General features: G+C 41.1%; 1 protein-coding gene across 14 annotated transcripts in view; it reads right to left on the reverse strand.

Moving 5' to 3' along the window:
• The window catches only part of LOC116052734 (discs large homolog 1-like protein), a 186,833-nt gene that overhangs the window by 21,428 nt on the left and 149,406 nt on the right, over nucleotides 1-15,999 (reverse strand). For all 14 annotated transcript variants that reach the window (XM_036005207.1, XM_036005206.1, XM_036005209.1 and 11 more), the window contains 6 exons: nucleotides 12,460-12,589; nucleotides 10,932-11,088; nucleotides 8,401-8,503; nucleotides 5,345-5,459; nucleotides 4,911-5,087; nucleotides 4,216-4,282 (listed from right to left, as the gene is read on the reverse strand). In XM_036005207.1, the coding sequence (XP_035861100.1) occupies nucleotides 4,216-4,282; nucleotides 4,911-5,087; nucleotides 5,345-5,459; nucleotides 8,401-8,503; nucleotides 10,932-11,088; nucleotides 12,460-12,589 (749 nt within the window). The remainder of the gene's footprint in view (nucleotides 1-4,215; nucleotides 4,283-4,910; nucleotides 5,088-5,344; nucleotides 5,460-8,400; nucleotides 8,504-10,931; nucleotides 11,089-12,459; nucleotides 12,590-15,999) is intronic.

Genomic DNA, 15,999 nt, shown 5'->3' on the forward strand with positions numbered 1-15,999 from the left:
AGTTTTTCAACTTTATTCTCGAAAAAGTATTTCGACTTTATTCTCGAAAAAGTTTTTCAACTTTATTCTCGAAAAAGTATTTCAACGTTATTCTCGTCATGTTGACTTTATTCTCGAAAAAGTATTTCAACTTTATTCTCGAAAAAGTATTTCGACTTTATTCTCGTCATGTTGACTTTGTTCTCGAAAAAGTATTTCAACTTTATTCTCGAAAAAGTATTTCGACTTTATTCTCGAAAAAGTATTTCGACTTTATTCTCGAAAAAGTATTTCGACTTTATTCTCGAAAAAGTATTTCAACTTTATTCTCGAAAAAGTATTTCGACTTTATTCTCGAAAAAGTATTTCGACTTTATTCTCGTCATGTTGACTTTATTCTCGAAAAAGTATTTCAACTTTATTCTCGAAAAAGTATTTCAACTTTATTCTCGAAAAAGTATTTCAACTTTATTCTCGAAAAAGTATTTCGACTTTATTCTCGAAAAAGTATTTCGACTTTATTCTCGTCATGTTGACTTTGTTCTCGAAAAAGTATTTCAACTTTATTCTCGAAAAAGTATTTCGACTTTATTCTCGAAAAAGTATTTCGACTTTATTCTCGAAAAAGTATTTCGACTTTATTCTCGAAAAAGTATTTCGACTTTATTCTCGAAAAAGTATTTCGACTTTATTCTCGAAAAAGTATTTCGACTTTATTCTCGAAAAAGTATTTCGACTTTATTCTCGAAAAAGTATTTCAACTTTATTCTCGAAAAAGTATTTCAACTTTATTCTCGTCATGTTGACTTTATTCTCGAAAAAGTATTTCGACTTTATTCTCGAAAAAGTATTTCAACTTTATTCTCGAAAAAGTATTTCAACTTTATTCTCGTCATGTTGACTTTATTCTCGAAAAAGTATTTCAACTTTATTCTCGTCATGTTGACTTTATTCTCGAAAAAGTATTTCAACTTTATTCTCGAAAAAGTATTTCAACTTTATTCTCGAAAAAGTATTTCAACTTTATTCTCGAAAAAGTATTTCAACTTTATTCTCGAAAAAGTATTTCGACTTTATTCTCGTCATGTTGACTTTATTCTCGAAAAAGTATTTCAACTTTATTCTCGAAAAAGTATTTCAACTTTATTCTCGAAAAAGTATTTCAACTTTATTCTCGTCATGTTGACTTTATTCTCGAAAAAGTATTTCAACTTTATTCTCGAAAAAGTATTTCAACTTTATTCTCGAAAAAGTATTTCGACTTTATTCTCGTCATGTTGACTTTATTCTGGAAATGCAAAATAAATAAAAAAAATATCTTCCTCCTTATTTTTTTTTCTTTGATGTGGCCCTAATGCTCCGTCGTAGTACACGGACACGTATACACACATAAAAAAATGAAAACTGATAAGAAAGTAGGAGAATGTTGTTTTCGACCGATTGATCCCGATTGAATCAATCTGAAGTAAAAACCAGAAGAGCTGGAGAGTTTAATCTTTTTGCAGCAGAAAGTTTTACATCGTACTCTCCCGATGATGTCATCCAGTACGTGACGCCCGGTGCAATGAAGATTGAAACTATCAAAAGTGCGTGGTGGTGGCGCAGTGGATATGACGCAGGCCTTTGGTGTGGGAGATCTAGGGTTCGATTCCCACTGCGATACATCAACCAATTTCATCACTTAACTAGGGGTGGGAATCACCAGAGGCCTCATGATATTATTGTCACTATACAATATTATTGCGATTTTAAACATATTGCAATATTCTGCGATATATTGCAATTTATTACCTTTTTTCCAACTTCTAATTTTTCCCCAATTTCAAATGATGAAATGTTGACAAAAGGAAAACTTTGTCAACATCTGTTTTATCTAAATTTCATCTCACTTCAATTTTATTGATGCAAAATGGGATTGTCAAGCAGACAAACTGACCAACACATATATAATAAAAGATAGATACTTGGGTCTGTGTATCGATACAGTATTGCCACGGAAAATATTGCGATACTATGCTGTATCGATTTTTTCCCCCACCCCTACACTTAACCCCTAGTTGCTCCAGCGTGCCTTTGGTGTGGGAGATCTAGGGTTCGATTCCCACTGAGATACATCAACCAATTTCATCACTTAACCCCTAGTTGCTCCAGAGGTGTGCAAAGTCTGACATATATATAGCAATTGGAAGTCGCTTTGGATAAAAACGTCAGCTAAATGACATGTAATGTAATGTAAAAACGCCTTTACACTCTGTGAGCATATCTCAAAAACTAAAAACATGTACAGAGTTCAAATAACTCGTGGAGTTTTAAGGAATATTTGTTCATGTTTCTAGTCGCCGGTATCGGAAAAAAAACAAACCTAGTGATGGTTACGTTTCATCGCTTACCAAAAGAAGAGAAAACCTAAACAACTGACTTTATGTCTCTGTAAGCTTTTGGAATAAACTAAGTTGTACTGATGCTTCTTTAAGCAGTCGACCTGCAACTTTTAGTTTTTCTGGGTGAAAATGTAAAAAAAAAATTCCAACGTTTTGGTCGTCTTTTTCAACAAGTTTCTGTCAATATTTTTTATTTTTTTATTTTTTTATTTACTTTTTATTAGTTTTCTTTAGTGTGCCATCTAGGCACCAAACATACAGCGTAACATAACATGACAAGGGGAGGATTTGTGCATTAAATATAACGGCATTTAACATAAGCACATCATACATAAAGTTATAAAGATGCTGCTCGAAAATGGGGAAAAAACATTTCTTGTTAAGAGAATTTGACCTTATTTTTGTGATCTATATGAAGTCAGGTCTTACAGTTGACACATAGCTAAGCCATTTTGACCAGTTCTCTTCAAAAATATCTTTCTGCGCTTTTTCATGACATTTTTTTTAAGCTTTTCCCATGTTTTTGTCACTTTTTACCAAGTTTTTTGTCACTTTTTACCAAGTTTTTTGTCACTTTTTTCCAAGTTTTTTGTCACTTTTTTCCAAGTTTTTTGTCACTTTTTACCAAGTTTTTTGTCACTTCTTTCCAAGTTTTTTGTCACTTCTTTCCAAGTTTTTTGTCACTTTTTACCAAGCTTTTTGTCCCTTCTTTCCTACGTTTTCCAACTTTCTATTATCAGTTTTTCTTGCTATAAAATGTAATAAAAACGCCCAAATTCAATGAAATTAGTGAACTGATCATTTATTTAACTTGTGAAGAGCGTCGTATGGAACCATCCACGTTATTTCGTTTTAAAATTTGGTTGAAAGAAACCCAAATTTCTGATATAGAAACTTTCTGAAAATGGGTCAAATTTGACCTGAGGTCAACAGGACGGATAAAAGAAAAAGTATTAAGTACCGATACAGAGTAGTCAGAGTTTCCCAGATCGTTCATCGCTTCACTTTTGTTGACAACAGAAATATTAAAGCAGCTAACCATGCTACTGTACGTCATCCTCCCGCAGTAGTAGACATTTAAGTTTAGTTCAGACCGCTAAGGCCGGTTACACACTGGATGCGTCGCGCAAGCGTGTCAGTCGTGTGGCGTGTCCGTTTATATTTCAGCTCCCATGTTAACAGGTTAGAGCTTACACACCGCCTGCCTGAGACGCGTGCCTGCTAGAAATAGAACCGACGCCTATTTTTCACGCGAGACGCGAGCGTGTTGGAAGCGTTTCCAGGCAAAATAGAATAGGAAAATATGTTTATATGTCATTTAGACACAAATGCATATTAATAAATGACATCTTGATGTTTGAAAGTCTCTAGGTTTTGACATCAATGTAGAAATGTAATAAAAAATGTCAGAGAAAAGATTTTCAAATATAGCACCTGTCATAGAGAACGAAATATTCTGTAACATATTTTGCAGTCGATACTGCCGACGTTGTCTTGCTTTAATCAGATCAGTAGGCTATATATTTATGTTTAACAACTCTCTCCCTGTACGTGGAACACGCTGATATATAAAGGGAAGGGTAGGCTACAATAACAACGTAGTGTGTGTTCTGAGTGACGGTCCAACATCAGAGAGGCTCTATAGGCTCTTTACAGCTACACTAAGTTGTTAGAAACAGACAGCCCACTTCGCGCGACGCAGCCAGTGTGTAAGCAGCCTAACTCTGGCAGAAGCCGGTTCAGTGAAAGGAATAACAGGAAGTTGTGTCCGTAACTCATGCAAGGTATCACAGAAGTAGAAATAACGTGTAAAGAAATAAATAGAAAGAAATAGCTGCTGCAGTGAAACACTCACCCCTCTGTCTCGAGACTTGGCGTTGAACTTGACCGTCTTTAATCTCGCTCTCTCCTTCTTCTCCACCCTGAGGGCAGAGAGGACAGAAGGTCAAAGGTCGGCAGATGGTCAGTACAGCGGCAGCCTTCAGGGGTGTAAATCACGAGTTCTACCACCGTACGATACACTGATACTTCGACAGCGATACCATATTTGCTGATATCACAAAGTCTGCCGTACAATATCTAATTTACTGCCGCTGTGTGTCTGTATGTCTGTGTGTGTGCGTGTCTGTCTGTGTGTGTGTGTGTGTGTGTGTGTGTGTGAGTCTGTCTGTATGTCTCTGTGTGTGCGTGTCTGTCTGTGTGTGTGTGTGTGAGTGTGTCTGTATGTCTGTGTGTCTGTCTGTGTGTGAGTGTGTGTGTGTGTGTGTGTGTGTTTGTATGTCTGTGTGTGTGTGTGTGTGTGAGTGTGTCTATATGTGTGTGTGAGTGTGTCTGTATGTCTGTCTGTGTGTGTCTGTGTGTGAGTGTATGTCTGTGTGTGTGTGTGTGTGTGTGTATGAGTGTGTGCGTGCCTGTGTGTGTGAGTGTGTCTGTATGTCTGTCTGTCTGTGTGTGAGTGTATGTCTGTGTGTGCGTGTGTGTGTGCGTGCCTGTGTGTGTGTGTGTGCCTGTGTGTGTGTGTGCCTGTGTGTGTGTGTGTGTGTGACTGACCGTCTCTTGCTGGGGATCACCCCCACCTCCTCTGCCTCCCCCTGGGACGTCAGCTGTCTGGCCTGCCACCACTCGTCGTCCGAGGCATTCACCACATGGAGGATGTCTCCGAACTTGAAGTTGAGTCCCTGACTGGGCAGACCCGAGTCTCTGGTCTTATCGTAGTCAAACAGAGCTCTGCAACACACACACACACACACACACAACTTTAAAACACCTAAAGAGAACCCTTTGGTCCGTCATCTCACCTTAAATTAATTACATTAGTGTCAGATTTTATCAATGAAGAATATCTTATTATTCCCGTACATTTTGATCCATGCCTGTGTGTATACCTTGATTTACAGAATGACCTAAAAACTAAAGAACATTTCTCAGTTGTGGTGGTTAATAAGATGTAATAAGTCTTATATTTCTGTACGTCGCCGTCTCACCTGACGTAGAGCGATCTCTTCTGACTCGTCCGCAGAGATCCTGACCCTGAGCTGATGCTGCTGTTCATCATCTGCTCTCTCAGGTCGTGGATCTTGGCCTCGAACCGACTGTACTCTGGACAGGAACAGGAAGCTTACAGTCAAACACAACTCCACAATGCAGAGTCGCAAAGTACTTGCAAAGTAAATCAAATTGTATAAAAGCTACACAGAGTAATATTAATCTGTACATATACAGCAAATTATTTAGACATTTCAGTGAGCATTAAAGGCGTTGCATGGACGTAGGAAAAATTAAATAATTTTAAACAGGTCTTAAGACCTAGAACACAATACTTCAGCGAATTTAAGACTTTTTAAGGCCTTCAATTGTAGACTTTTTTTTAGACTTTTTAAGAACCCGTGGAAACCCTGAATAGACAGACAGATTTTTATTGATCCCAAAAAATGGGAAATAACGGTGTTGCAGCAGCAAAATATCAGACACACAGCACACATACAGAGTAAACATTAAATAATAGGAAACAATATACATGAAATAATAACTGAATACTACACGATCAATATTTAAAATATATACAATTTGGAAATAATAGAAAGAATAAAGACATTTGCACTAGGGGTGGAACGGTACATGTATTCGTATTGAACCGAAACGGTACGGGCGTCACGGTTCGGTACATGAATTTACACGGAGAATACACGGTATAAAAATACATAAAACTTGCGTGCAAATTAATGTAATGCGGAACTACTTCAGGGACACCTAATCTGTAGTGCCGCCGCTCTGAAGCTCCCGAACTCCACCTACATGTCGACGGTCCAGTGAGTGAGTCAGAGCCATAGACCGTATATATAATGGAGCACCAGGTCCCGTGTCTCTGGACGGAGACCAGTGAAGGATATTAGAAGATCTTTCCCGGTGATGGCTGAGCGTTACTGAGCAGCCTCCAACTGAGCTTGAAGACGTAGATGTGACGTGAGCAACCTGTCTGAAAGTTGGAAGTCTTCTGGTAGCTGTGCCAAGAGAAATCTCAATCATTCCCAATCTAGCAGAGACGGAGAGCGTAGGTATATGTAAGGAGATAACATAGACACAGGCTAATTATTGATCACTAAAATGATAGTTAACATTAGTAATTACACTTAAACAGCTAATGGAAGTCCAAACTGCCTGAGAGCTTCTCCTGTACTATACGGTAATTCCTCTACTATGAGACAGTAAGTCTCGTGGTTATGACCCAATCGTTAGCCTATTTTTATAAAAACGTCTGCTACGGAGCCATAACGTGAGGTACAAGGTAATGGAGCCTTTTATACATTGTCGTGTTTCTTTAGAAATAAACAACGGACAAATAGAGTCTTTAAACTCTTCAGATGTAAAGTTATTCTCTGTCAAAGTGACGTCAAAATGAATGGCAGTCAATGGGATGCTAACGGGAGGTGATGGCTTGGTAGCATCAAAATGGCGCCATAGGAGCTACGCGTTGTGAGGAGAGGCTTACCCCCTTGGTCAGAGCTAGCAGCACTATGGCGAGTAGCCTAGCCTTTGGCGAGTGGTGGCAACCCACAACGGTTAGAGGACCCGTCGGCCTCTTTAAGATCACAAGTTTGGGAAAACATCAGTCTTCGGGTCAGTTACAGTAGTACAGGTGAGAGAGTGGTGGATTAGACGAGGACTGTGTTGGCGTTGTTCAGCAGTTGTTGGGTATGTGAGTGGAAATACATCTAACATGCTAACGCATATCCAACGGCATCACCCAGATGTGCCAATCACTGGAACGAGACAAAAACAACTGTCCAACTTCTCCTCCCTACAGTGCTTAACCAGCCTTTAGATATAAATACAAATAGGGCCAAAAGAAATCACTGAAGCAATCGGAATTTACGTGTCATCTTCAATGCGCCCATATTCACTCGTAGAGGAACCTGGCTTCAAGTATTTACTGTATGTACTCAACGTTGTCAGCTGCACCCTCCGTTTCACTAACGACTGATGGTTGGACTTCTCGTGCTACTGAAAGATATCTCACGGTGACTGCTCATTTTATTGACTGAGTGGGAAAAGAAAGTTCAGTTCTACAGACGCGGCCCCTGTATGAGCAGCACACAAGCACTCACCTAGCTGAGAAGCTACAGGAGGTCGTGGCCAGTTGGCAAAGGTATGCCTGTCGCACTTAACAGCAAGAATACTTTCTTTTATCTTTTGTGGGGGAAGGTCTCGTTCAAAGTAGAATTTTTTTGTTTGTTATTATTGTATGTAATTTGCACTTACATAAAGAAGAGATGCTGTATTTTCAGTTTTATAGCCGATTGTCATATTTTGTTTACAAGTTACAGAAGTTACATAAAAAATTGCCTTCTGCATGATGTCTGAACCGAGGTATGAACCAAACCGTGACTTCTGTGTACTGTTCGCACCATAACTTGATTCAAAAAAGGCACAAATTGTTGCAGAAAAATTCACCAGAATGCAGAAATTCGTCGTCGTTTGACATAATTGGGTGCAACCGAAGTACATTGGCGGGAAAAGCCTGATATCTGTGTGTTGCCGTTCTCAAACTCTGATCTCCACGGTAACAACAAACTCCGAGCTAGCGAGCTACACGCTGAAAATGTTGTGGAGAAGATGTGGACGGTGCAACAAGGCAGGTCTGCTCGGTTCTTTCAGGGAATGATTGTAAATATTTACAAAGAATATGTTTAGGGCATTTCCTCTCTAACTGGGACTGATTGGTGGGATTGATGTGGACGAAGTACACACGGAGATACACTGGTAAGATCAATGAGGTGTAACCATGTATCAGCTAATTTAAATAGCTCACGGTACTGTATTGTGTCAACAGTTAACTTCATTTAATATTGGATGTGGCGTCTTTTCTTTTGCGGGGTGCAAATGTTCCACCAAAACAAGTTCCTTCCTGAGACTATTTAGCAGAGACACCGTCACAGCGTCCGGAGCTTAGCGCCGCTCAAGATGATTGTAATTGGTTTAAAGAAATGCAAACGACCCAGAGGGTTTTTGTCTCCTATCCCAGAATGCATCTGTGTCTCACCCTCTGGTCTGTAGTGGGCGATGATGGTCACCGTCTGCCCGGCGTTCTTCAGGGCGGCGGCTGCCTGCTCGTGGGTGGCGTTACGGAGGTCCACCCCGTTCACCTGAACACAGAGAAAACCAAACGGCAACAATATCAAGATTTTCTTGCAGGTTGTATTTGTGAAGACTCAGATATCGATGTACAAATCAATCAGAATAGAAAAGACTTATGTACAACTACAATTTGGTGTGCCATACCTGAATATAAAAGTAATTAGTGTTAATTTTGTCAGACGAGACAAGACTAAATATGTTAGTCAACAACCTATTTTCCATGACTGAGACGAGACGACGAAGAGACTGCATCAATGTCCAAAAACACTAAGACATTTAATGGTCTAATCATCTCAGCTGGACTTGTAGCCGTTATATTGTTGGCTACTTTACTTTAGAATCAAACATTAGATTTTATAAACTACATGTGTTTTGTGTGCAGAAATCTTAATGTGTAAGGCACAGGCTCGAGCTCCGGAGCACCCACGGAGAATACTGCTCCATAACCTATCCACCCCCCCTCCATCCCCAGCATTGATTCTTAATTTCCCACGAAGCTGATCGCGGTTACGTGTCAGTTAAACTTCTCATCTCCAGTCCTGTATTTGTGAGAAGTGGCGCTGTCCTGAGTTGAAAGATAGCCTACTTCACGGCTTTATTATCCAGTTAGTAGGTGCGTGTGTTCGGGTCGGCCTAAGGTTCTGAAATGTAGGGCTGTCCTCGACTAAAGAAATTCTTAGTCGACTAACACTTATATGATTTTGTCGATTAATGGATTAGTTGATGTAATCGACAGAGCTGTGCTCTTTGAGGGGTGGTTAAGACTAGAAAAGCACAATATAAATGTAGTTAATGAACCATCTGTAAAACTGACTTTCTCCACAATTAATCCTGCAAAAGCACCACTTTAAATCTTGTGTTTACCAGAAATGTGCTCATAAGTTTCTTGGAAATGAGTAATTAAGCATGAATAAGCATAAAAAATGACTTATCAACTAAAGAAATCTTAGTCGACTAAGACCAAAACGACCGATTAGTCGACTAATCGACATTTTTTGATGACTTTTTTTTTTTTTTTTTAAAGGGCGTGCGCCCGTGAGCACCCACGGAGGAAAACATAAGCCTATGGTGTAAAGTAACTACTAACTAGTACAGATGAATGTAGTGGAGTAACTAAAGTAACTAGTAACTAAAGCTGTAACAGATGAATGTAGTGGAGTAACTAAAGTAACTAGTAACTACAGCTGTAACAGATGAATGTAGTGGAGTAACTAAAGTAACTAGTAACTAAAGTAACTAGTAACTAAAGCTGTAACAGATGAATGTAGCGGAGTAACTAAAGTAACTAGTAACTAAAGCTGTAACAGATGAATGTAGTGGAGTAACTAAAGTAACTAGTAACTAAAGCTGTAACAGATGAATGTAGTGGAGTAACTAAAGTAACTAGTAACTACAGCTGTAACAGATGAATGTAGTGGAGTAACTAAAGTAACTAGTAACTAAAGTAACTAGTAACTAAAGCTGTAACAGATGAATGTAGTGGAGTAACTAAAGTAACTAGTAACTAAAGCTGTAACAGATGAATGTAGCGGAGTAACTAAAGTAACTAGTAACTACAGCTGTAACAGATGAATGTAGTGGAGTAACTAAAGTAACTAGTAACTAAAGCTGTAACAGATGAATGTAGCGGAGTAACTAAAGTAACTAGTAACTAAAGCTGTAACAGATGAATGTAGCGGAGTAACTAAAGTAACTAGTAACTACAGCTGGAACAGATGAATGTAGTGGAGTAACTAAAGTAACTAGTAACTACAGCTGGAACAGATGAATGTAGCGGAGTAACTAGTAACTAAAGCTGTAACAGATGAATGTAGTGGAGTAACTAAAGTAACTAGTAACTACAGCTGGAACAGATGAATGTAGCGGAGTAACTAAAGTAACTAGTAACTAAAGCTGTAACAGATGAATGTAGCGGAGTAACTAAAGTAACTAGTAACTAAAGCTGTAACAGATGAATGTAGCGGAGTAACTAAAGTAACTAGTAACTAAAGCTGTAACAGATGAATGTAGCGGAGTAACTAAAGTAACTAGTAACTAAAGCTGTAACAGATGAATGTAGCGGAGTAACTAAAGTAACTAGTAACTAAAGCTGTAACAGATGAATGTAGCGGAGTAACTAAAGTAACTAGTAACTAAAGCTGTAACAGATGAATGTAGTGGAGTAAAAAGTCCAATATTTCTCTCTGAAATGTAGCGGAGTAGAAGTAGAAAGTGGCATGAAAAGAAAAGACTCAAGTAAAGTACTAGTACCTCAACATTTGGTACTGAAGTACAGTACTGGAGTACATGTACTTAGTTACATTCCAGCGCTGCTTTACAGATAGAGTAGGTCTAGACCAAACTCTAGGATTTACAAAGACCCAACAGTATGAACAAGCATTTTAAAACCAGTCTCTAGAAACAGGGAATGCTATCTTGCGTTGAGTGTGTACGTACAGAGACGAGTCGGTCTCCTTTCCTCAGCTCGCCACAGAGGTCGGCCGGGCCTCCGGCGAGGATGAAGGAGATGAAGATGCCCTCTCCGTCCTCCCCGCCCACGATGTTGAAGCCCAGGCCCGTCGCTCCTCTGTGCAGCACCACCTTCCTCGGCTCCCTGTCGGACCACACAGATTATTCATTAAAAGGTATAGTGGAGGATTTTCCCGAATTTTAGAAAAGAACCGCCCTCTCCACTTTTTGAAATAATGCACATGCGCAACACTCTGCTCCCGAGTGGGAACACCTATTAAACGTGTGCACGAGAAAGCATGCACGAGCCTAGTTGTCCTCGTGCACGCTCTGTTTACAAGTTGCTGTCGGCATGGCTCATACAAGCCTACTTTCCAAAAGAAGATTTGCACTTTTTCCACTATGTCAGACTCACCACCGGTCCAGTCTTGTGGGATCTGATATTGACTACGAGCCCGTGCCCTGTTCATCCCGACCAAGATCCAGGGGGGGGGGGGTGCGCCTAGAGGCCGAGGGGGACGAGGTCGGGGCGGGGGCGCAAGAGCCAGCACCAGCCGAGAGCGGGGGGAAGGCGGCCGTGAGAGAGGGGGAGGCAGCGGTCGGGCACGACGGCCTTACGTAAACATATCACCAGAATGATTGACAACTAGGAGGACCAATAGTTTTGATGATCCACCCGGAAAAAGAAAATCCTCCACTATACCTTTAAACACTGCTCAGGGACAGACACTGGCCCCATGGGCCACCAAGCCCTGACATTTGGTGGCCAAAGTACATTTTTGGTGGCCCAAATGTGTAAAAAAAAAAAAAAAAAGACATCTAAACACGGCCTTCCTGTAACACTTCCATAAATGAGTATAATCTAATTATTTATTTAAATGGAAAAGTTCTTTGTAAACTGTCAGCATTTCTTTGTGTGCAACATGAAGTACATTTCCACATGTGGAATAACAGCTGCTGAACAGAACAGTGTGTGATAATCAGTGCAGAAGTTATGGTGTGTGTGTGTGTGTGTCTGTGTTTTTGTGTGTGTGTGTGTGTGTGTGTGTGTGTGTGTGTAACTGCATGTTTAAACCAGCAGAGGGCGGACTCTCAAAGCTTTATCAACCTGCTGAGAGGAAAAAACAGCTTGTGTTGTTGTTATTGATACTAATTTAATCTCTAGTTAGTTAGTGAGTTTGGTCTCTAAAATGTCAGAAAATTGTGAAAAATGTGGATCAGTTTTTCCCAAAAAGCCCAAGATGACGTCCTGAAATGTCTTGTTTTGTCCCCAACTCAAAGATATTCAGTTTCCTGTCCCAGAGGAGAGAGGAAACTAGAAAAAATATTCACATTTAACAAGCTGACATCACACAAGTTTACCTGTTTTTAAAAAAATGACTCAAAAATCGTTGGCGATTAATTTAATAGTTGACAATTAATCGATTAATCTTGCAGCTCTAATTTCAAAAAATCCTCCCATCTGTGTGTCTGCTGTCTGAAAGCGTCAGAGTGTAAAAGATGTTTCTGTGCTCACCGGGTGACGTCATCGTCTCCCAGCATGCTCTTCGGGGTCGGGGAGTAGCGTCCTGAGGACGCTGGCGGGGGGAGAGGCTGACCCAAGAAGGAGGGGGGGCTGATATGGTTCTCCATGTGCTGGGAGTACGCTGCAACACACACACACACACACACACACACACAGACACAGACACACACACAGACACACACACACACACACAGACACACACACACACACACACAGACACACACACACACACACAGAGACACAGACACACACACACACACACAGACACACACACAGACACACACACACACACGGACACACACACACACACACAGACACACACACACACACACAGAGACACAGACACAGAGTATTTAGGTCAGATATTACAATCCAGTTGCTCCAGCAATGCAGCGCTCAAAGAGGAAATTAAAAAAGGAAAAACATAAAAGTTCTGAAGCTGCAAGAAAAAACATTTTTGTCTGTGAGTGAAAACATGTTCCTGTCCTCCCTGACACGCTTACTTTGAGCAGCAGAGTGTCTCGGCCTCTGGTTCCTGTGCATCAGATCGTACACCTCGCCTGCACCCACCTGTCAGGCTCCTGTTACCGTCTGATTGGACGAGGCCTAGGAGCCGCCGAGGGGGTCGTAAACTAAACTAGTGAGGGAGAAACTCAACCGGGTCTGATCACAAGCTGTTAGTGGAAAACCAGGGACTGTAAAAATGAAAGACGTAGTATCGGTGACGTCACCCGTTGGTTTGTGGACTGTTGTTTTGAGTTTGCATTTTGGCCGTCGGCCTCTTGGTGTGAAGATTTTTGTCGAGAGGGCAGAGCTGGGGAGGATGACGCAGCCAAGCCAGTCAGTGTGGCTGTGTCTCAAAGCGCCTACTTGCACACTTCAAACACTTAGTTTTAAGTACCGTATTTTCCGGACTATAAGTCGCTCCGGAGTATAAGTCGCATCAGTCAAAAAATGCGTCATGAAGAAGAAAAAAACATATATAAGTCGCACTGGACTATAAGTCGCATTTATTTAGAAATTGATTTCACAAAATCCAAGATCAAGAACAGACATTTAATCTGGAAAGGCAAGTTATTCAACTACACAGTAGCACACAGAACAAGGGGCTGAATACGGTAGGTGTCCGGTATGTTAACGTAACACATTAACAGTTATTCAACTATACAACAGAATACAGAACAACTACCAGGGCGTGGAGACGTAACTGCACCGTTGACGTGCATCTACATCTGTGGACTCGTTCCTCCAGCTCTGGCCATCTTGCTTTCAGCGCGCGACTAGCTTTCTTTGTTTCCTTCATTGCAGTAATCAGTCACCTTTACAAGTTTCTCTCTCACTCCAAACTTTCTTTCTGCTGCTCGATTACAGTTTTCGGCTGCATATTTTACTACCTGCAGTCACCTGCAGTTTCTTTTCTTTCTCAGTTGTCTTTAGGAGCAGCATATAGTTGTCACAAGCCTAGAGCGCCCTCTGGTGGCTTTAGACGGTAATGTTTTCAGCATGAAATAACATTTAAAAACGTGAAATTATAAATATTTTGATATATAAGTCGCACCTGACTATAAGTCGCAGGACCAGCCAAAGTATGAAAAAAAGTGCGACTTATAGTCCGGAAAATACGGTATATCGTGCAGATAACGCAAACAGTCAGAGCACTGAAAGTACCAGGATGACCCCCTAAAAACAGTCAAAAAGTTCAGTGTGGAACGATGGATCCTACTCGCACTAAACGGGCGCCGTCTGGACGACAAAGAAGAGGAGGGACCAGGGACATCGGCAAGTTTATATTGCATGCTCCACGCCTTTGAACGGCAGCTGATTGGACGAACGCGTCACGTGGGTCTGGCTGCTCTACGATCTCATATTTTATGAAAATAGTTCACTGTAACGTGTTTCTGAAAACATTTTAAGTGAGAAATAGGCCGTGCGGTTGCTGAATCTGTTGGTTTTTTTGATCGACAAAGGCCAGTTTAAAAGATTTTCGTCAGATTTTGAGAGGCGGCGAGCCGAGCAACCGCTGCTCATTTGCATACAGGAAAGCCAGTATTTTTGGCGGGCTGGAAAATCGCGTTCACATGTGTTGCATTCGTCGTGTTCGTCACGCTCATCCCACTCGTCATTTCCGGTAAGTGTTTTAACGTAAGTGTTCCTTTTGGGACAATACTAACCATCCAAAACGGGCACTACGGCAGGAAGTGGTCAGTGCACATTAGCAGTGTACTGACGGAAGTATCCAGAATGAGACACAGCCTGTGTTTACATGCACAACAGTAACCGGGGTACGGCATGACCCCAGTTAAGTAAATAACAGGGTTATGCCAGTTATAGTGCGCTCCATTTGTACTCCAAATTTGGATTTTCCGAGGTCAAAGTCGGAAACGCGGCCCCCTGACATGGGATTTCTGAAAATATGATACGGCATGTACTTAGATTTTTTTAGTTAACATGGAAGGGGACATCATCACAGAATAGTTTCCTCCATTTCTTCTCTTTTACAGAAGCAGCAGTGTTGCTGTGTGGATCAGCTTGGCCACAGTAACTGAAGCCTGTGATGCAGCTCAACGCTAGCTGATTGGATTTGATGCTCGTCCTTCACGCGTCTCAACTTCAACATCAGCAGAGGAAGAAAAGGGTGGGGGAGGGGTGATAACACAGAGGCTAGGATATGTGGGGGGGTGATGAGAAGAGACAGAGGAGGGTAGAAGCTGAAGGGATTTGATGGTGACATCTCCATGGTGGCTAATTTAAGGAATACTAGTCTATATCGACGATTAATTTAGGGATTGCTCCGGTGCTGCTGGAAATTCTGCCGGATGTCCGACACCTTCCTCTTTCTTTGTGTAGGGATTCTAACCTCTGGTGGATTTATGAGGACTATTGTTAAAGGCATACTATGTAACTTTTCCCTCTTCGGTCCCCCTACAGGTTGTCTCATTGGAACTACAGCTGCGCGAGCTGTAGTTCCAATGAGACAACCTGTAGGGGGACCGAAGAGGGAAAAGTTACATAGTATGCCTTTAACTGCTCCTCAGATCTCTGCAGGGTAAATCCAGACAGCTAGCTAGACTATCTGTCCAATCTGAGTTTTCTGTTGCACGACTAAAACTACTTTTGAACGTCCACATGTTCCACCAAAACAAGTTCCTTTCTGAGGCTATTTAGCAGAGGCACCATCATAGCCATCAAGCTAACGTTAACTGGTGTGTAACGTGTTATTAGTGTTTACTGTAGCTAACGGTAGGCTAACGTTAACTGGTGTGTAACGTGTTATTAGTGTTAACTAGCGTGGCGATGGCATGCAGCGATGTTTTGGTTGCCTCTAACGTCTGTTTTGGAGCATCAGAGCGCAACACAGACATTTAAGTGGCACCGTAATGAACATGCGCCGTTAACGTGAACAGAAAACTGCGTTGCCTGTATCTATATATGTTTGGAAAGCGGTCGTACAACAGCTGAAATGGCATACTCCTTCATAGTATCCTTCAACAAAGGAGGAATGTAGCACAATATGGATGCACAATATGGATG

The sequence above is a fragment of the Sander lucioperca genome, chromosome 9 (genome assembly GCF_008315115.2).
Source record: "Sander lucioperca isolate FBNREF2018 chromosome 9, SLUC_FBN_1.2, whole genome shotgun sequence".
NCBI lineage: Eukaryota > Metazoa > Chordata > Actinopteri > Perciformes > Percidae > Sander > Sander lucioperca.